At 43.8% G+C, this 20,830-nt stretch overlaps 10 protein-coding genes across 10 annotated transcripts; 6 read left to right on the forward strand and 4 right to left on the reverse strand. All coding sequences in view use genetic code 12, as the record gives it.

The window, feature by feature from the left end:
* Positions 1-43: 43 nt before the first annotated feature.
* Positions 44-1,681, forward strand: LODBEIA_P39280 (uncharacterized protein; the record flags this gene model as incomplete). Its single annotated transcript, XM_066974092.1, has 1 exon — positions 44-1,681. The coding sequence occupies one exon, from the start codon at positions 44-46 to the stop codon at positions 1,679-1,681; it is 1,638 nt and encodes a 545-aa protein (XP_066830866.1).
* Positions 1,682-2,149: 468 nt separating this feature from the next.
* Positions 2,150-4,573, reverse strand: LODBEIA_P39290 (uncharacterized protein; the record flags this gene model as incomplete). The annotated part of the gene is made up of 1 exon (XM_066974093.1): positions 2,150-4,573. One exon carries the CDS (start codon positions 4,571-4,573, stop codon positions 2,150-2,152), a length of 2,424 nt encoding a protein of 807 aa, XP_066830867.1.
* A 1,146-nt stretch (positions 4,574-5,719) lies between these two features.
* Positions 5,720-7,009, reverse strand: LODBEIA_P39300 (uncharacterized protein; the record flags this gene model as incomplete). Its single annotated transcript, XM_066974095.1, has 1 exon — positions 5,720-7,009. The coding sequence occupies one exon, from the start codon at positions 7,007-7,009 to the stop codon at positions 5,720-5,722; it is 1,290 nt and encodes a 429-aa protein (XP_066830868.1).
* Positions 7,010-7,236: 227 nt separating this feature from the next.
* On the forward strand, positions 7,237-7,576 carry LODBEIA_P39310 (uncharacterized protein; the record flags this gene model as incomplete). Its single annotated transcript, XM_066974096.1, has 2 exons — positions 7,237-7,387; positions 7,455-7,576. The coding sequence occupies 2 exons, from the start codon at positions 7,237-7,239 to the stop codon at positions 7,574-7,576; spliced, it is 273 nt and encodes a 90-aa protein (XP_066830869.1).
* Positions 7,577-8,681: 1,105 nt separating this feature from the next.
* LODBEIA_P39320 (uncharacterized protein) lies at positions 8,682-9,644 on the forward strand (the record flags this gene model as incomplete). The annotated part of the gene is made up of 1 exon (XM_066974097.1): positions 8,682-9,644. The coding sequence occupies one exon, from the start codon at positions 8,682-8,684 to the stop codon at positions 9,642-9,644; it is 963 nt and encodes a 320-aa protein (XP_066830870.1).
* Positions 9,645-9,763: 119 nt separating this feature from the next.
* Positions 9,764-11,050, reverse strand: LODBEIA_P39330 (uncharacterized protein; the record flags this gene model as incomplete). The annotated part of the gene is made up of 1 exon (XM_066974098.1): positions 9,764-11,050. One exon carries the CDS (start codon positions 11,048-11,050, stop codon positions 9,764-9,766), a length of 1,287 nt encoding a protein of 428 aa, XP_066830871.1.
* A 375-nt stretch (positions 11,051-11,425) lies between these two features.
* On the reverse strand, positions 11,426-13,294 carry LODBEIA_P39340 (uncharacterized protein; the record flags this gene model as incomplete). The annotated part of the gene is made up of 1 exon (XM_066974099.1): positions 11,426-13,294. The coding sequence occupies one exon, from the start codon at positions 13,292-13,294 to the stop codon at positions 11,426-11,428; it is 1,869 nt and encodes a 622-aa protein (XP_066830872.1).
* Positions 13,295-16,178: 2,884 nt separating this feature from the next.
* On the forward strand, positions 16,179-18,149 carry LODBEIA_P39350 (uncharacterized protein; the record flags this gene model as incomplete). Its single annotated transcript, XM_066974100.1, has 1 exon — positions 16,179-18,149. One exon carries the CDS (start codon positions 16,179-16,181, stop codon positions 18,147-18,149), a length of 1,971 nt encoding a protein of 656 aa, XP_066830873.1.
* A 430-nt stretch (positions 18,150-18,579) lies between these two features.
* On the forward strand, positions 18,580-19,668 carry LODBEIA_P39360 (uncharacterized protein; the record flags this gene model as incomplete). The annotated part of the gene is made up of 1 exon (XM_066974101.1): positions 18,580-19,668. The coding sequence occupies one exon, from the start codon at positions 18,580-18,582 to the stop codon at positions 19,666-19,668; it is 1,089 nt and encodes a 362-aa protein (XP_066830874.1).
* Positions 19,669-19,857: 189 nt separating this feature from the next.
* On the forward strand, positions 19,858-20,679 carry LODBEIA_P39370 (uncharacterized protein; the record flags this gene model as incomplete). Its single annotated transcript, XM_066974102.1, has 1 exon — positions 19,858-20,679. The coding sequence occupies one exon, from the start codon at positions 19,858-19,860 to the stop codon at positions 20,677-20,679; it is 822 nt and encodes a 273-aa protein (XP_066830875.1).
* Positions 20,680-20,830: the final 151 nt, after the last annotated feature.

The raw sequence follows: 20,830 nt of genomic DNA on the forward strand, positions 1-20,830 counted from the left end.
CATCCTTACACCAGAGTTTATGTGCATCCTTACACCAGAGTTTATGTGCATCCTTACACCAGAGTTTATGTGCATCCTTACACCAGAGTTTATGTGCATCCTTACACCAGAGTTTATGTGCATCCTTACACCAGAGTTTATGTGCATCCTTACACCAGAGTTTATGTGCATCCTTACACCAGAGTTTATGTGCATCCTTACACCAGAGTTTATGTGCATCCTTACACCAGAGTTTATGTGCATCCTTACACCAGAGTTTATGTGCATCCTTACACCAGAGTTTATGTGCATCCTTACACCAGAGTTTATGTGCATCCTTACACCAGAGTTTATGTGCATCCTTACACCAGAGTTTATGTGCATCCTTACACCAGAGTTTATGTGCATCCTTACACCAGAGTTTATGTGCATCCTTACACCAGATTTTATGTGCATCCTTACACCAGAGTTTATGTGCATCCTTACACCAGAGTTTATGTGCATCCTTACACCAGAGTTTATGTGCATCCTTACACCAGAGTTTATGTGCATCCTTACACCAGAGTTTATGTGCATCCTTACACCAGAGTTTATGTGCATCCTTACACCAGAGTTTATGTGCATCCTTACACCAGAGTTTATGTGCATCCTTACACCAGAGTTTATGTGCATCCTTACACCAGAGTTTATGTGCATCCTTACACCAGAGTTTATGTGCATCCTTACACCAGAGTTTATGTGCATCCTTACACCAGAGTTTATGTGCATCCTTACACCAGAGTTTATGTGCATCCTTACACCAGAGTTTATGTGCATCCTTACACCAGAGTTTATGTGCATCCTTACACCAGAGTTTATGTGCATCCTTACACCAGAGTTTATGTGCATCCTTACACCAGAGTTTATGTGCATCCTTACACCAGAGTTTATGTGCATCCTTACACCAGAGTTTATGTGCATCCTTACACCAGAGTTTATGTGCATCCTTACACCAGAGTTTATGTGCATCCTTACACCAGAGTTTATGTGCATCCTTACACCAGAGTTTATGTGCATCCTTACACCAGAGTTTATGTGCATCCTTACACCAGAGTTTATGTGCATCCTTACACCAGAGTTTATGTGCATCCTTACACCAGAGTTTATGTGCATCCTTACACCAGAGTTTATGTGCATCCTTACACCAGAGTTTATGTGCATCCTTACACCAGAGTTTATGTGCATCCTTACACCAGAGTTTATGTGCATCCTTACACCAGAGTTTATGTGCATCCTTACACCAGAGTTTATGTGCATCCTTACACCAGAGTTTATGTGCATCCTTACACCAGAGTTTATGTGCATCCTTACACCAGAGTTTATGTGCATCCTTACACCAGAGTTTATGTGCATCCTTACACCAGAGTTTATGTGCATCCTTACACCAGAGTTTATGTGCATCCTTACACCAGAGTTTATGTGCATCCTTACACCAGAGTTTATGTGCATCCTTACACCAGAGTTTATGTGCATCCTTACACCAGAGTTTATGTGCATCCTTACACCAGAGTTTATGTGCATCCTTACACCAGAGTTTATGTGCATCCTTACACCAGAGTTTATGTGCATCCTTACACCAGAGTTTATGTGCATCCTTACACCAGAGTTTATGTGCATCCTTACACCAGAGTTTATGTGCCACAGTACACGACCCCGGCAATAATTCGTTGTATGTCGATGTCAGGATGCACGTGACGCCTTAGCTGTAAGGATGCTTTGCGATCACGTGAAAAGCCCTGAAGAAGGAACACAAAGCTCCAAACTAGAAAAGCTTGCGCTGCATTTTCTTTTTGTAGAGCGCACCCATACACCACCCAGAAGCCATAGTTCCCTGTAGGACAAGTTGACTGATATTCGCACAGACATTCGTTTCGACTAAATTTATCATATTATCCTCACTAAGGAAAGGAAAAGTGAGGAACCAACTGTACATCTACCGAATGATGAAAGCTTGAGAGGGTGCTTTCGGACGTGAAGTTGTAAGTGGATCTTTGATTCTGGACGAATTTGCTGCAAAATCTAGCAAAAATCAAAATTATGGAAACACACCTACACCGCATCAGAAAAATCCTCTGCAATACAAAAGTCCAGAGATCAAGCTTCATCTAAATCTATACACCACCTCTTCCACTCATATTCTGCTAACTGTTGGAGGTTTTTCTAAATATTCGAGATCCCTATCAAAGTTCTTATCAGTGATGTCAATAACATAGTTAACATTGATTTCGTCGGTTAAGAGATTCTTTTCCTCGGTGTTGACATGCAACAACTGGATCAAAAACCTATTGATAACTTGCAAATCTCTAGGGTTCAAAATCTGGACAAACGCCTTGGTCTTGGCCTTGTTCTTGAAGATCTTGATCAATTGCAAATTGTTGAGGTAGTACAAATCGTTCACCAAGTACTGCTTGTTGATGGACTCAAGTGATTGGAACTGCGCCTTTTTCCGCAGTTGGGCAATGATGTATTTGAGAAGACCCTTTGTTGTTGGGTACTTCAATTCGTCGTCGTCAAGAATGATTTGATCGTGCGTTTGTTGTTGCTTGGCTCTAGCATAGTTGCTGGCCAAGTTGCTAGTCATTTCCAAAATGTTGGTGATCAAAACAACATACGATTCCAAAAATGGCTGAACCAAGTTGGCAAATAGTCTGACAAAGTCAGGGTCATCGACGGTGTATATGGTATACTCAGAGTCTTCCGCCTTGGATTTGGAAATCACGCCAAGGTCAGTGAGATCCTGGATGATAAACGACATGCCGTTTCTCTCATTTTCATCATAGTCGAAAAGAAACTCGTTTTTAAGGAAACCAGTGAGAATGTAAAATAATTTGCCAATGATTCTCCTGTTGCAATGCTCGGTCCCGTTAAGCAAGGTGATGATGTACATAACGAGACATCTTTGGATGATTAAATGAATGGTCAAGTTCTTGTAGTAAAGTAACTCAATTGGGGATTCAATTCTAACAAGATTCTTTGTGTCATTCACCTTGATGTGTCTAAAAAAGTTGGTGATTTGCTCGATAATCAACATCGATAATCGTTCGTCAGATGAAGCGTGCAAGTTCTCCAAGATGGTCTTGTTTGTAGTCGACGACTCATTCTCTCGCAACAATGCGTCAACAACGATGCGAAACACGAGAATCAACTCTTGCACTGCAAACTCCTGCTTGTTCGCAAAATAGACGTATGCTTGTAATGCAGTCCCAACAATGGAAACTTCAGGAATGTACGAGTTTCTATTCACCTCATGCAAGATCCGAAAACCAAGCTTCTTCAAATTGACATCTTTTTCCTCTCTAACCTCAGGGTTATCAATAAATTGTTCAAGAGTGAAGCTTTCACCCAATTTAACAAAAATCTTGCCCGTTAATTTCCTCGTGCTGTTATCAGTGAAACCTTGCTCGTCACGAATAATGACATCTTTCTTGTTGCTGAAAGCACTTCCGGCAACCGACAATATTCCAAGCAAACTCTCCTGCTTTTTGTCGTCACCTTTCAATTCTTTTAAAAACTCGTCATTTTCATAAACACGTTCATAAGTAAGCGACACCGGTTGGAACAAGATATTGAACTTTGGATTATGTTCTTCAAACCGTTGTCTTAAGTAAATGGAAACAAATGTCTTTAAAATGCCGTATTTGGGGAGTAGTAACTTCCCATCTCTCGAACGGGTCCCCTCGATAAATACCTCGATGGGGACCTTGTTCTTCAACAAAAACTCCAACGCGTTGCTCAAGTTGCGCTCGGTGTAAAGCTCATTGTTGAAAGTGCGCGGAATAAACAAGGCACCAAGACCTCTCAATAGGCCGCCCAAGATGGCAATGTTTAAATTCTCTCCCGCAATGGGTGTAGGCGTCGCAAATTGGAATCTGATGCAAACCAAGTGCAAAATCACATAATCCAAGTGCGATTGATGTGAGGGGACCCAAATGACCGACATTGGATCAGCGAGGTATTTCCGATACAAGTTCGAAATGTCCTGGTTCGAGACCCAGATCCCCTTGGGGAACAACCTTCTAGTCACAGCCATGACCGTTGCGTATGCAGACCTGACAAAATTGTGGGACGGGTAAGTTGGTAAGTTTTTCTCATTATTTTGCTTGTACAAGTTGACCATATACTCCTTAACTTCCTTAAACCTTTGCTTGAAATCGTTCGCCTTGATCAAGTGCATGTTCAATTCCTGATTCACCAACCCATACACGATTTCGTCAAGCATGCCATCCTCGCGCTCCAACTTGTTGTTCATGTAATTTTTGAATTTGGCGCGAAACTCATCCGAATGTTTATTGATAAAGTACTTGTACTCATTGTTGGTGTAGATCTTGTCGTACTTGGACCCACCAAGGATCAACCGCACGGCCGAGTTGAGAATGCTAAAGGATTGCCTGAGGGACTCGTAATTGTCGTCAACGTCAACATACGTGTCCCTGTCGATGGGCAAAGGGAATTTCAAATCAATGTTTGGATTCTCAAACGGATCATGGAGGATATTGACATCGAAATCGGAATTGGCCATTGATTCATCAGCCTGAGTCGCCACCGAAGACGTCATGAGCCTGACTTAACTTCGTTGTATGGAAAAAAAAAACGAAAACCAACGAATGGACCTTTCAAAGCAACAACATGAGACATGGCACCAGACTTTCAAAATGAATCGATAAAGGATGGTAAGTTTTATCTCCTTCCTTATATACATATTCACCCCCGAGTCAACACCAATTCTTGATTTGTAGACGTGGTAAGTTCCCAACAAGATTTGCATCAATTTTGATTTAACCCTCGGCATGGCGTTTAAACCTTGGCTTGCCTCCATACTTACATATCCCATACGGCTATAACCAACCGGGGGTTATATTCTAAAATGGGTTTCGAGACTGGCATGTTGCATAATCTCGGGCAAGGCTCACCAGCTCAACTAACCAAGTTTTCCAAATTCTGACTCTATTTTGAGTCCTAAGGATAACCAAATATGCGGGTTTGAGGGCGGAAAAAGGGGAGACCCGTACTGGAGGCTAACCCTACCAAGAATCCAGCTCAAAACGGTGGCACCTGGGGCTCGATTCTGTAATTAAAGCCTCACGAACCTGTCACAATCTGTTTTTGGCCCTTGATTCGGACAGCTGCAAGGGTTACAATGAAACGACACATGTGTGTCCACCTGCCAAGATACCATCCTTTATCATCCAGCGTGATTCCATGTTGCAGCAAATTAAAGCCAAATTAAAAATCAAAAAAAAAGGGAAATATCAAAACCAGTGATTGTAATTTCTGTTGCAAAAACTCAGACTCGCCACGCACACTATTGCAAGTCAAGTTTGAGGCACGTGTGCCCCGACTCCATTCCCTCGGTGTTCCCAGTGGGGATCAACCAACCCCCACGGGTCCGGCAAAACGAATTTCATTGAATACGAACCGCGTAGATGATGAAGGGCATTTTTTGTTTTTCCATTTTCGAACTACGCCCTACTGGCATGAATGGCTTGACAATTTGTACTCTCGTGAAGCCAGGGCCATTCTTGAAGAGTCGCCAGGGGTACTCACTTCTGTAGACACTTCTGACTTTACGAGCTTTCTGTCGTCTCTTTTCTTGACCTAGACCGTGGCACCTTGGCTATCATTTATGCACTCTCCTACAATATCTCCCAGTGAATGGAGTTTTTTCCCTTATGCCAATTACTTCTATACACATACCCACAACCTATGCGTAGAAATTCACCGACTTTGATTTTCTGGCTTGCACTTCGCCAATCGCCTCAACAAAATCCTCATGTCTAATAATAGATTTCCCGTTTCTCAAGGCAATCATACCGGCTTCCACAGTGACTGCCTTCAATTGTGCTCCATTAAACTCATCCGTGGACCTGGCCAATTCCCTCCAGTTGATCGAGTTATTATCACAATGTAATTTTCTCGCGTGGATCTTCAACACCGACTCTCTAGCTTCTTCGGAAGGTAGGGGGAACTCGATTTTCCTATCCAATCTACCAGATCTTAAAAGGGCCGGGTCCAAGGTATCCACTCTATTTGTGGCTGCCAAGACTTTGACTCGATCATCGGATCCAAAGCCATCCAACTGATTCAACAACTCCAACATGGTTCTCTGGACTTCTCGGTCACCACTCTTGTCGGAATCAAATCGCTTTGTACCTATAGCATCCAATTCATCAATAAAGATAATGGTGGGAGCTTTTTCCTTGGCCAATGCAAAAGCATCTCGCACCAACTTGGCACCATCGCCGATAAACATCTGCACCAACTGTGGAGCTGCTAGTTTCAAAAACGTTGCCCCCGATTGCGCAGCACAGGCCCTGGCTAAAAGCGTCTTTCCGGTACCTGGAGGACCATACATTAACGCACCTTTTGGTGGTTTGATTCCCAACTTTTTGAATTTCTCGGCTTGTTTCATCGGTAAAACAACTGCTTCTATTAGCTCTTCAATCTGGTTATCTAACCCACCGATGTTTGAATAGTTTTCAGTAGGCTTCTCGTCCAACTCCATGGCTTTCACTCTTGAGTCATACTCAGAGGGCAACGTGTCCAAAATCAAATACGAGTCCTTGTTGACCCCAATTAGGTCATTAGGCTTCAATTTGTCGTGATCGACTAAGCCAATCATGGGCAAGAATATCGTTTGTCTAGTAGAGGTCTTGATGACTGCAGATTTCCCCGACCGCGCAGCGTCAATGTCAATGTTGGCCCCTTGTTCGCTGGCCTCCTTGTCGACATCGAGGTTCAACAACTCGACGACATTGCCGACCAAATAGGGCAATTGCTTGTTGTTGTTGATCTTGTCCTGGTTATCCTTTATCCTTTCCAACATCATCGTCTTTTCGTGTGTTAGCCTTTGAGACTCCGATCTCATTACTTTGATGTCATTGTCCAACAACTTGGTTCGATTTATTATGTCCGAAGTTGACGACTGTAGTATCTCCATGTCAATACCATCGTCACCCTGCTGATTTGACTCCAACTCTTCCAACGTTACCATTTTCTAGATGCCGTGTCTACTGTTTCTGTCTTCAATTGAACTATTGGTAAACTCTATGGTCAACCTTCAAAATCCAACGTATTCTGTTGCCACTGTTTGCTTAAAAAATGAGAGAGAAAATAATCAGTGTCGCAAGAACGCGTGTCGCGTCTTACCAATTCACGACACTCAGCACGATTGTCTCACACGACAACGATTTCACTACACCCGGTCGGAATCAACGAAGAATGCCCCCAAGGGTTTTTACAACACCAGATAAGAGCCAAGTCGAATTATTAGGTTTGCTACCCGCGGCGCAAATGGGCATCCCAATATATGATGATCATGTTGACGTGTCGGATGAAGAGTTCCATAATATAAAAGACGCAGTAATAAAAGGTAGCCTTCCCTTCCCTCCCCCCCCCCCCCATCACTCACTAGTTTCAAGCTACTAACTTCTATGCAGCAAAAGGTCGAGCTTATTGCCCCTACTCAAAGTTTAGGTACGCGATAAAATGGAACCCCCGTCCCCTTCAATTTACAGACAAACCGCTAACAGAAACATTAGAGTCTCATGCACGATTTTGACATCATCAGGAGAGTTGATATCAGGAGTCAACGTGGAAAATGCATCCTACGGCGCAGGAATCTGTGCCGAGCGCACGGCATTCACCAAAGCTGTCGTATGTTTCCGTCCCCGTTTCACCATTGCGAAAAAAAAGCTAGATACTAACTGAATTTTCTCCAGAGTGAAGGATATCGCGAGTTTAAAGCTATTGCCATTGCCGCTGATACGGAAAAACCCATAGTCCCCTGTGGAGTATGTCGTCAATTCATTCGCGAGTTTTGCAAAAATATAGTGGTGTTCTTGTTCAACAAGAACGGTGAGTTCATCAAGGTCTATTTTGAAGATTTGTTGCCGCTAAGCTTTGGACCCGAGGACTTGGAAGCCGCTACATAGTTGAATATATGAGGTTATAGATATAGATTGAAAGCTCTTTTCGAGTGTGTTGTTGACATGTTTATCTAAATGAGACCAAAGTTTGCAGTTGTAAGGTTCATTCCTTTTTGAAGCGGGTTTTTTTTTTAATTTCTCTCATCTGCGCTAGCCCTTATATGCCCACGTGACCATCCTGAGCCTCACGATGGGCATCTCCTCCAATCAGCCCAATCGCCAATATATCCACATGCAATGCCTTTACCACTCTGAAAGCTGCATCAGCAAGTTCTTCCAGCCGTCAGCTTTAAAACGACACCTGCAATTCTCTACGGAGTTCCCTGGTGTCAAAATAATTCATCAAAAGGACAAATTTGCATGTGGGGTAAACAATAATCGCCACCATTTCTATCCAAAACGACCATTTTTCCTCTCAAAAAAGCATCCGATCGTGTTCTACGGCCCTCACTTTCCATATCGACATCTTCTAAACCGCATATACCTAGAGTTTGCTCTCGTAATCCCCATTCCAAACCCATCTTTGCTTTCATCATAATTCCGCAAAAAAGATCTCCCTCGCTGGCTCGCTCGCTCAACGCACATACTATTTTTTTTTTCCTCTCTTCCATCACTTCGCTCATCATCCCGAAAAATTTTCGAATTTCCTTCCTTTACTTCCTTCAAAAAATAAGAACCTTTTTTTTTTCAAAGATATTTCCCCCCCCCCTTTAATCAATCTATCAAATATCAAACATAATGGCATTTGGAGCTCCAAGAGGTAGAGGCGGTTCCCGCGGTGGAGCCCGTGGTGGATTCGGAGGCGGTCGCGGTGGTGGCCGTGGTGGATTCGGAGGTGGTCGCGGCGGTGGCCGTGGTGGTGCATCAGCCGGCGGTCGCGGTGGTGGCCGCGGTGGTGCCCGTGGTGGCCGTGGTGGTGGTCGTGGTGGTGCCCGTGGTGGTGCCCGTGGCGGTGCAAAGGGAGGCGCAAAAGTCGTCATTGAACCACACAGACACGCCGGTGTTTTCATTGCTAGAGGAAAGGAAGATTTGCTCGTTACCAGAAACATTGCGCCTGGTGAATCAGTATACGGAGAAAAAAGAATCAGTGTAGAGGAGCCAAGCAAGGAAGAGGGCCAGCCAGCCACCAAGATTGAATACCGTGTGTGGAATCCATTTAGATCCAAGTTGGCTGCTGGTATCATGGGTGGTATCGATGAGTTGGGTGTTGCTCCCGGCTCAAAAGTGTTGTACTTGGGTGCTGCCTCCGGTACTTCCGTGTCCCACGTTGCCGATGTTGTTGGTCCCGAAGGTTTAGTTTACGCAGTGGAGTTCTCGCACAGACCCGGAAGAGAGTTGATTGGTATGGCCAAAAAGAGACCTAATGTGATCCCCATCATTGACGATGCTAGACACCCACAGAAGTACAGAATGTTGGTTGGGATGGTGGACTGTGTGTTTGCCGATGTTGCTCAACCAGATCAGGCCCGTATCATTGCATTGAACTCGCATTTGTTTTTGAAAGACGGCGGTATTGTGGTGATTTCCATCAAAGCCAACTGTATCGACTCCACCGTTGACGCTGAAACTGTTTTCGCTAGAGAAGTGCAGAAATTGAGAGAAGAAAGGATAAAGCCATTGGAACAGTTGACCTTGGAGCCGTACGAAAGAGACCACTGTATCGTTGTTGGTCGTTACATGAGAAGCGGTATCAAGAAATAAATAAGTGTTAGTTTGTTTATTGTTTGTTTGTTTTTTAGGGGTAAAAATTGTATATTAGAAAGTTATTCAGTTCACGAAGAAGATGATGATGAAAAAAAAAAAAAAAAAATTATAGAATTTCAATCTATTCTGGCCTCTGATAAAGTCAATGGTTTAATGTTGTTGGAAAACAAGGAGGAGCCCGTCTTGAACCTGTTGATCTTTTTCAACTTTTCACGCACAACCATAACCGGTACGGTTGATTTGGTGACCAAGTAGTTCGAGAGCGACCCAAGTAGGACGCCCTTGATCGCACTTTGACCCTTTGAGCCAACAACCACTAAAGTTGGATGCAAATTGTCGATAAATTCAAGAATTAAATGTCTTGGTATAGGGTGGTGAACAATCTCAATCACAATGTGTATCTGCAACTTTGTCAACTTCAACAAATTGAGCACCTGCTGCTTGGCCTTGTTTAGCATGGCAAGTCGCTGCTGCTCGCGCGCATTTTCATTCTGGGCGTTTCCCTTGAGATGATGGTTCGTGTCTGTGTCTTCAATCACGCAGGTGATGAATAAGACCGACCCGTCGACTAAAACGGTACCCAACGCCCACTCCAAAGCAAAAATAGACTCGGGGGAAAAATCCATGCAGAGGAGAAACATCTTGGGCTTGATCTTGGGGTTCACCAATTGGAAAAAATTGCCCCTCGTGATCGTTTGAATGACTCTCGAGTGCGACCTGTTGGAGTCGATCTCGCCTTCTCTAATCGTTTCATTCAACTGCGAGGCAAACTCGCTGTCCAATTTATCCTCGACTGCCGAAGTATACGGGGCCATATAGTCGCCGCCATCTTGTTCCCTAGTGGGAGAAACGCTTTCAGAAACATTCACGCCATTTTCTTGTTCGATAATCTTCCTCCTATAAGCCTGGTAATTGTCCAATTTCTGTCGTCTAGCATTTGCATCCTGATCGGCGTTTCTCAAGTTCAACGACTCCAGTCCCGTCAACTTGTGCTTATCATTGGCCAACTTGTCCAACACGTCCTGGTCAATCTTGGTCCCAGCGTTGCGCGCGGCCGCCAAGGCCCGTTCATTAGCAGTCAACTCTTCTAATTTCCGGAGCGTTGAGTTGTCGTTTAAATTCGAGTGCTCCAAGATGGAACTCACCTCGTTTATTTTCTCGTCATTGACAGCATAGTTGGGTAGAATGTTGCCCGTGTCGTCGTATTGAAATTTTTCATTTGTATCATCGTCGCTAATATGTTCTTCTTCGCTCACTTCATTCTCCCAAGAAAAGTCTTCTTCGGTCTCACCTGGTTTTCTGATCCTCTCCAGCGGGTCATGGTTGGCAATCGACCATTTTAGGTCCCTGTTGAAATCTTCATTGGAAATGGAAGGAGACCTGCTCTTGTGGCGCCCGCCCATACCGGCTGCGCCTGGTGATATTGATCGGCCTCGAGACATCATAGCATACCTCTCCGCTTCTAATCGAGACTGACGACTAGCCATGTTCTCTCACACACGCGTATTTATCAAGCAAGTATATATATATAACACGGAATGAAGTCTTGTTCTATTGTCTTTGAACAAGGCTATGGGGAAGTGAAGGGGGGTAAGCCTAAGATAATAGTTGCTCGTGTAGTTTGAGAGGAGTCACTATCGATGTTTTTATCAAATTTTCACCAACTTACACGACATTGGACATTAGCAGACATTGACATTGACATTGACATTGACATTGACATTGGCAAGGGCATTATTCCTGCTATATACGCTCTAATTTCTATCTATTTCGCCATTTTACTCCTCCTCTTCACTTTCATCATCTTCCATTTTATATTCCACTAGGAAATTGGCGCCTTTGAAATCTGGCGCATCTCCAATAACCACGGAGTCATCAGCTTTGATCAATTTCTTTGGGTATGGCTGTACAATGTCGAATTTGAAATCGTATTCAGCAAAATACTCATAAACGGTAGTGAACTTTTCCCTGACATGCTCCATAATTTCAAGCTCTTCCATCAAGGAGTCCACTTGCTCGGTCAATTTTGTTTCTGACCCTACTTCAGTCACCAATTCCTCCACAAATAACTTTAGCTCAATAAATACGTAGAAGTCCACGATAGTCAAGTTTTTATTAAACTGGTCAACTATTCGTTTCCCACTGGGTAGTTTAACCGCTACTCTCATTCTTTTCTCCTCGCCATCCTTGGTGGACTTGTCAAGGAAACCAGACTTGAACAAGTCGAGCAAGAGCCAACGCTTGATATTCACCAAGCTTGCAGCCTCGCGTTGTGATTTCAACTCATCTTCACGCTGCTTTTTCTTAACCCGGTCTTTGACAAGTGATTCTTCATAGGCGTCATCCTGTTGCTGTCTAATCATTCGACTGAAATCCATTTCTTGTTTGTCGTATCGTGCAGATACCAACTGCGGGTTGAATTTTTCACAATTTCGACTCAAATGCTTGACAATCTTTGGAATGGTAATCTCTAGTTCGTCCCCCGTTATAAACTGTCGCGACAAGTTTGATTTATAAACGATGGACATTGATGGCATTATATCGTGTGCGGGAGAAACGTTGGCCACGAGCATCACGTAGGGCAATTTCTTGACTTTATAAGTTTTCGCCACTTCAAATGCCTCGGGGCACCGATCGACATTGCCAACGAAAATCTTGGTGGTGTCATAACTGCTGCTGCCCTTGGATTTGCTGAACAACAGTTGAAACGTTTCATTGTGCAAGAGCAGTTCCACAAAGTTTGCTCCCTCGGATGAGTCGTTGGTCAAGATCACAAACAACCAGTGGTAATCTGTCTGGCACGACTTGAGCACATTGTTGAATTCGGATTCTGCAAGGGAATACTTTTCAACCGTGGGCTTTGAAATCTTGTTCAAGAATTTGTAATTGGGGTGGAAATTGTCAAAATTAAACAGCAAGCCCGATTTTTGGAAACTGCTGCCATCGTCATCACTCCATCCAAAGCCAAACAAGAAATTGATCGAGGTGATGAGCATCAGTAGGAAATTTTTGGGTATAAGCATTAGTATGAACCACAACGTGTGAATCATACTCGAGGCAGATCTCGGTTTGGGTTGGGGCTTTTTCTCCTTCTTTTCATTGTACACCTGTCTCGTCTTTTCATTCAAGTCGTCGTCGTTGTCTTTGTCTTTGTCTTTATCATCCTCCTGCTGCTCCTTCTTCTCCTTTTTCAACTTTTCTTCTCGATCATGAATCAAGGAACTGTAAATGCCCACATCCAACTGCCATCGCATCGAGATTTGTGGTGCTTTAGGTAGTCTCGGTATGAGCGAGTTCATAATCATTTGATTCTGCAAATTGATCATTTCACGTCGAGCCGAAGAGCTGGAAGACGAGCGGTGGGTCATTTCTTCATCGGGGATGGCATCCAAGAAACCGGACGTGTCCAATGCCGAAGTGCTGGCACTGCTTTCTTCTGCTGTAGGTGTGAATGCCGGATTCTCGACGCTCTCGAAGCCAGTGTCGAAATAAGTTGACACGGCATTGTTCACGTCATAGTCGTGGATCGTCAATAAGCGCAGGATCTTGAGTTTGACATCTTCCTGTTCTTCTTCTTCTTCTCCTGGATTTACACCAGTGACAAGTTTAAACTGCTCTAGTGCCTCCTGTTGGATGCTTTCTGCCATGTCTTTGTACTTTTTACTCTTTAAAATGGGGTTCCGAAGCGTGGCAAACTTTCTCCTCCCGTTGTGAAAGTGTTATAAGCGGTCAAGGAGAGGGATTGGCAGGCGAATAAAGTTGAAAATCACACAGGTCGTGCAACTTGGGATAATATTCGATTTGGTCGAAAAGGTATGCCAGAGACGCTGGGAAAAGACATCCTAGAGAAGGGTTTCACAATGAAGCCGAAATAAACTGCATGATTTAAGTGTACTAGTGTTTAGCATATAATAGATGAGGTGCTCGGCTACTGGGGGAAACAAAGTGTTTAAACCTGAGAAGAACCGGCATCCATTCGAACTCGTTCCAAAAAAATTGGCTGCGAAACATGGCAAAAAAAAATAAGAGAAAAGAGGACATTCATTTGAGTGTAGCTGCAAAGAGAATGCTGGCTCCATTCTGTCAATCAAATAGCCATGTTCAGCTGTTATCAACCATGAACAGGTTGCGATCCACAACGTCAGTTATCAGAGATGTACCACGTCAGTTATTCAAAACCCGGGGCACCCCCAAGGGTGGCCCCGGATTTGGGACTCTTTCCCTACAGCGTAATCAAAATTTCCAATGTCCAAGACATGATATTTTTCTCTTGTCAGTTTATACACGGAGCAGAGCGAGTTACAGTTGAAAGGCTTTGGGTAGGGGGCTTTGGGTAGGGGGCTTTGGGTAGGGGGGGTTAAAGTGGGTGGAGTATGCCGAGACGCAGTGCACGTGATCTTTTGCATTGTCATGGTGCACGTGATCTGCCGCAGAAACACAAAATTGGAAAATTGGAAATAACTTGACAGGATTATCAGCTTGTGCTACGGCTCGGGAGAGATATTTGGTTCCTCGGTTAAATTCTGGCCCACATGGCAAAACACCATCTTCAACAGAGTCTTGATCTCATACACCAACTGGCAGCCACCGTGAAGCAAAAACCAACCATCGAAAAGAAGACAACTTGATTCAAGATCAACCAGACTGCCTGCCTGCTTTCTGTTTCAGTCAGTTTCCAGCAATTGGCTCATGCTCATACCCAAACACGAGCCTTGGCCGAAGCACATTTTACAAAAAAACGTGCTCTGTTCTCTATCTCAACCTAATGACTCTATTGTTCAGATCTTATATCTTACCGAGAAACCATACGAAAAAAAAAACCCCAAGTTTTTTATTTTGCAAGCACAACTGGCGTAATTGCAAAAAAAAAAAAAATCATAAGCCAAGGTTTCGGCTGCGAAAAACAAAAAGAAAAACAAAAAAAGGAAAAAGTGGAGAAAACACCCATGACGAATGCAGGCACGGGCAGGTGGGAAAGGCCCAGGACGGACGAGGGACGGACGCATCAAGATCTAAAGCCTGAACAAGAAGTATAACGTGAAAAAAAAAGCAAGACGAAAAGAAAAACAAACACGAGGAAATTGTCAGGATCTGGAACACACTTCAAGGGGTGACGGAATTTCCCACATGAAAAACCGATAGAGAGAAAGATAGACAAATTGATAACGTAACAATAGGGTCTGGCCAGTAAGAATTCTGGAGAAAAGGAAGTCTTTGGGCTAAGCTCTCTCTTTTTTCGGTTTTTTTTTTTTTCGTTCTTTTAAGTCAATGTACCGTTGGCTGAACATTTGATCCTACAACTGCCGTTTCAACGGCGCGAAAGAATAAAGTTTACTTCTTGGAATCAGCTTTTGCAAGCAAGAGGAACCTTGTTTTTGGAAGAGAAGGGCTTCTCCAGCCGAAAGACAACGGCTGCAAGGAGTCATGAAAATTTTTCCTCCCAGACGCAAACACAGCAACGCCAAAACCGAAAAGGAGAGGAAACGAGCCCGAGTAGTTGCTTCTCCAACGGAACCCAGAGATGAGACACATTTGGCTCTCTCTCACCTCAAGGAAAGCTCTCGTGGGTCGACGGAGAAAGAGTCGTGCGCGATTCGGTCGATTTAGCAACTGCAATTTCGGCTTCTTTCTTTTGCTTCTCTTGGATCCAACAGCCCGCCCTTTTTCTTTTTTTTTTTTTTTATCTTTTTCGCCCAATGGTAATCCGCGGAATAGATACTCTGTCCAGGTATTAAGCTGATGCTCAAACTCCTCTTCCTCGTCATCATCATGGACAAAACCCTACCCTGGCATATGTAGATCCCAGCCAAAGATAAACGCAACTTGCGCGTGCCTGGGGGAACGGAATCGGGATGGGGCTTTTTTTTTTTATATTTTTTTAAATTGCCACATGATTTCTTGTGATATCATCAGTGGACAGCGAGAGAGAGAGAGAAGGGCCATTGCACCAACAGCAGTGAGCAAGTAGAGTTATTACTACAACATCAACAACAACATAACCCACTGGTTAGTAGCAGCTTCTGCAGCAAAGTAGCCGGTGCTAATATTACTTCTTCCAAATACTACTACCACTACTACTTCCAAGCATATTTTTTTATTCTTTTTTTTTCACTGTCTTTACTTGTGTCGTCCACTCCGTATATAAATTAAAATAGAAATCCTGCCCCGGATTTCACAGATTTCACAGGCTTTCTGTTCTTGCCGGTTGAAAACCATTTCGACGTTGTATATTCAGGCGATTTTTTTTTATTTGATTTGCTGTTGATCCTAATTTCTTCCTAGGTCAAAAGCTTTCCAATTTTTTCTTTTTTTTTTTTTCAAACCAAACCAGGTTAGACTGAGTTAGAGACAAGTTAGAGACAAGTTAGAGACAAGTTAGACTACCGTTGACTTTGTTTTTCAGAAACCGCGGGAAGAAGAAACGACGATAACGACAACAAGGGCAACAACGACGACACGAGAGATCGACACGAGCCCAGATCTACACTAAATCGAGAATATCGGATATCTTGCAACATTTTGTATGAGAATATGAGCAGCAGAACAGCCAGATTTTTCCAATCGACGCTATTTAGATCGACAGCTGCCGCCGGTGCAGTCGTTGGTGGAACCATCTTGTATTTAGACTTTATCAAGCCCAAGAAAAAGCCCGAGATTGTCACTTCCTACCGGCCCTTGAAGAAGAACTACCCCGTTCCTCCTAGTAGAGAAGATTTGGTTAAAAACTTGAGTGGCGACGATGGCAAAAAGTTTGATGTTTTGATCATTGGCGGCGGTGCTGTTGGTACTGGTTGTGCCGTTGATGCAGCAACACGTGGCTTGAATGTTTGTCTTTTGGAGAAAACCGATTTTGGTTCGGGCACTTCATCCAAGTCGACCAAGATGGCCCATGGCGGTGTGCGTTACTTGGAAAAGGCCATTTTCCAATTGAGCAAAGCCCAGTTGGACTTGGTTATCGAGGCCTTGAATGAAAGAGGCAACATGTTGAGAACTGCGCCTCATTTGTGCTCGGTTTTGCCCATCATGATCCCCGTTTACAATTACTGGCAAGTTCCCTATTTTTTCGCTGGTTGTAAAATGTACGATTGGTTTGCTGGTAAACAGAATATTAGAAACTCAACCATCTTGAGCAGAGAGCAGGCCGAGGCCTTGGCTCCCATGATGGACACCACCAACTTGAAAGCTGCTTGTGTTTACCACGACGGTTCGTTTAACGACACCAGAATGAATGCCACTTTGGCCATCACTGCCATTGACAATGGTGCTACCGTTTTAAACTACTTCCAAGTTGACCAATTGTTGAAGGACTCAAAGGGCCAATTGTACGGGGTCAAGGCAACCGATTTGGAAACCAAAAAGTCATATGAAATCAAAGCCGAGTCAATTATTAACGCCACGGGTCCATTTGCTGACAAAATCTTGGAAATGGACGAAGATCCACAAGGGTTGCCTCCAAAGGAAGAGCAAAAGCCCAGAATGGTTGTGCCTTCAAGTGGTGTCCACATTGTCTTGCCCGAATACTATTGTCCAACAACAATGGGTCTTTTGGACCCGGCCACTGCAGACGGAAGAGTCATGTTCTTTTTGCCATGGCAAGGTAAGGTCTTGGCGGGTACCACCGATACTCCATTGAAAACCGTTCCTGAAAACCCCACCCCAACCGAAGAAGATATCCAAGATATCATCAAGGAGATGCAAAAATACTTGGTGTTCCCCATTGACAGAAACGATGTCTTGTCTGCTTGGTCCGGTATTAGACCTTTGGTTAGAGACCCCGCCACCGTTCCAAAAGGCAAAGAAAGTACTGGCTCAACCGAGGGTTTGGTTAGATCCCATTTATTGATTCAATCTCCATCTGGCTTAGTTACCATTTCTGGTGGTAAATGGACCACGTATCGAGAAATGGCTCAAGAAACCATTGATTACGTGGTTAAACACTTTGATTTCCACGGCAAAAACATTAAACCATGCCAGACAAACGAGTTGATACTTATTGGTGGTGACGACTACTCCAAGAACTACTCTGCCAGATTGATCCACGAGTACAAAATCCCCTTGAAATTGGCTAAGCACTTGTCCCACAACTATGGCTCAAGAGCACCCATGATTTTGGACTTGTATGCCTCGAGCGATTACAATAAACTCCCCATTACCTTGGCTGCTGATGAAACTTTTACTCCAAGCCACACCTCGATTTCACCGCAAAACTCCTTGAGTTACCAATCTTTCGATGAGCCATTCACCATTGCCGAGTTGCTTTATTCACTTAAATACGAGTATCCTAGAACCCCCGTGGATTTCTTGGCCAGAAGGACAAGATTGGCCTTTTTGAATGCAAGAGAAGCCATGAGTGCCGTGGACGGTGTTGTGGAGATTATGGCCCAAGATTTGAAATGGGACGATGCCACGAAGGAAAAATTGAGAAAAGAGGCCAGGCAATACATTGGCAACATGGGTATATCGCCAAAGAAGTTTGATGTTGAAAAATTCACCATAAAATAGAAAGAAAACTAGAATATAGAGGGAAAGAATTAGAAAAGATATATAAAAATAAAATTTATTATAGAGTTATACAGATGTCCATATACCTTAGAAATAGAAATTGTGTACTAGTAAAAAAAAAAAAAAAAAGGAAGAAAACACCACTATCGATTCAAAAGTTGGCCTCAGATGCCATTGACACGATCCTACTTGGCCTGGTTTGCAACTGGCCCTTAACTGGCCTACGCCGTGTTCACTTTATTAATTCGTCGATTTGGAGCAAAAAAAGAGCATTTCAAGCACAACTTGAAACGCGCAATTTCCTCAACGCGCTTTGAATAGACAGCCCTGGCACAGCACCTTTTTTATTTTTTACACCAGATATCCAATTTCAAGGTCAACTTCAACTTCAAATAGCTATTTCCACACACTCCCACTACCAAGCAAGACCATGGGCATCTATGAATACCTTAGTCTCCGGATTCTTCCCAAGACTAAACCCATCTTGTCGGAAGTGCTAAAGCACAAGGACACAAGAGCCATTTTCAACTTCCTATTGCTAAATGCCGGCTTCATGGTGATTCAGTTCCTTTACTCATTTAGGTCTAAATCGCTTGGACTTCTTTCAGACTCGCTCCACATGCTACTAGACTGTTTATCGTTAGCCTTGGGGTTGGTCGCGGGGGTCATTTCCAAATCTGAAATTGATCCTCATGGGAAATACCCGTTTGGCTGGCAGAACCTAGAAATCTTGGCCGGGTTCACAAATGGTACATTGTTGATGGGGATAAGTGGGTCGATCTTGTTTGAAGCGATAGGGAGGTTGGTCAACCCTGTGGAGTTGCAAAAGACCAACGAGTTGATTGTTGTGTCAGTTTTGGGCCTTTTGGTCAATTTGGTGGGCATATTTGCATTCAACCATGGACACAGCCATGGACACAGCCATGGACATTCGCATTCACTGCATTCACATTCACAGTCACACTCGCACTCGCACTCGCACTCGCACTCGCACACGCATTCTTCACCCGAGGCCTGTAACGGTGACGGTGCAGTTGAGGATGACGACGAACTCAACGACAACATGAGAGGTATATTCTTGCACATCTTAGCTGACGCATTGGGCTCAATTGGAGTGGTGATATCTACTATCCTCACCAAGATCTTCCACTGGCAAGGCTTTGACCCCTTGGCCTCAGTGGTTATCGCCTTGATGATCTTCACTTCGGCCGTCCCATTGATCAAATCGACGGCGTCGACTTTGCTTCTATCCATCTCCAAGAAACAAGAATCAATGATACGAACCACACTACACGAAGTATCAACGATCAAGGGAATCAAGTCCATCACAATCCCAAGGTTCTGGCCTAGTCACAAGCGAGGAAAGCTTTGCGGCTACATCCATGTGCAAATCTACCGTGGTGAAAACTCCTCCTTCATCAAGCGACAAACCGAAAAGCTTTTTGAAGTCAACGAGTTTGACTCCGTCATGATCCAAGTGGAAAACGACTACGATGACTGCTGGTGTAGGAAAAGCTAGGAGAAATGCAAGTGGGATCTGTGGAGTGGGAGCAATTGGGAGCGCCAGTTTTTTTTTTTTTTTATATAGCATTTGGATTGACTCCTCAAGCTTCCACAGCTCAGAAGCCTCATCATCAACATCATCATCTCATCACAGCATAGTTCTCAACTCACCCACACTCAAACGCTTTTAAACATAAAACAGACCATGTCAAGAACAGGTGTGTTAGTCATGGGCCCCGCCGGGGTGGGCAAATCGACTTTTTGCAACTCAATCATCTCCCACATGCAAACCATTGGGCGCCGGGCTCATATAGTCAACTTGGACCCCGCGGCAGAGCCAACTGAGTTTGAATTCACGATAGATATTCGCGACTTGATCTCACTTCAGGACGTGATGGAGGAAATGGACCTTGGTCCCAATGGAGGGTTAATCTATTGTTTTGAGTTTTTGTTGAACAACCTCGATTGGTTGGATGAAGAGATTGGCGAATACAACGACGAGTATCTAATATTCGACATGCCAGGTCAAATCGAACTATATACGCACATCCCAGTTCTACCCACCATCGTCCAGCATCTCAAGACTAGCTTGCATTTCAATCTATGTGCCACTTATTTATTAGAGTCCCCCTTTATCATAGACAGTTCAAAGTTTTTCAGCGGCACGCTAAGTGCCATGTCCTCGATGATTCTATTGGAATTGCCCCATTTGAACATTCTTTCCAAGGTTGATCTCATCAAGGACGAAGTATCGCAGCGGAAGCTCAAACAGTTTCTCAACCCTGACCCTTACTTGCTAGCAAAAGAAGAAGACGAAGTCAACCCAAAGTTCAAAAAATTGACCAAGAGCATAGCGAATCTAATCGACGACTTTGGCATGGTTCAGTTCTTGCCCCTCGACTGCTCAAAGGACAGTAAAAGCGTTGCTACTATTTTGAGCTATATAGACGACGTGACCCAATGGAGCGAGGCGCAAGAACCAAGGGAACCGCAAGATGAAATAGAGATCCCCGACGACGCATTTTGACATTTTCAATTTAATTCAACACATACACTTTGTTTTCGTTCTTCTGTTTCTCTTTCTCCCACCGATATTTCATCCTTTCCTCTGTCAACATCTTCTCTTGGGGTATTTCTCAATTTTTGCAATTTTTCATTTCAATTTTTCATTGCGCGAA

This window comes from Lodderomyces beijingensis (genome assembly GCF_963989305.1).
Source record: "Lodderomyces beijingensis strain CBS 14171 genome assembly, chromosome: 5".
Lineage (NCBI taxonomy): Eukaryota > Fungi > Ascomycota > Pichiomycetes > Serinales > Debaryomycetaceae > Lodderomyces > Lodderomyces beijingensis.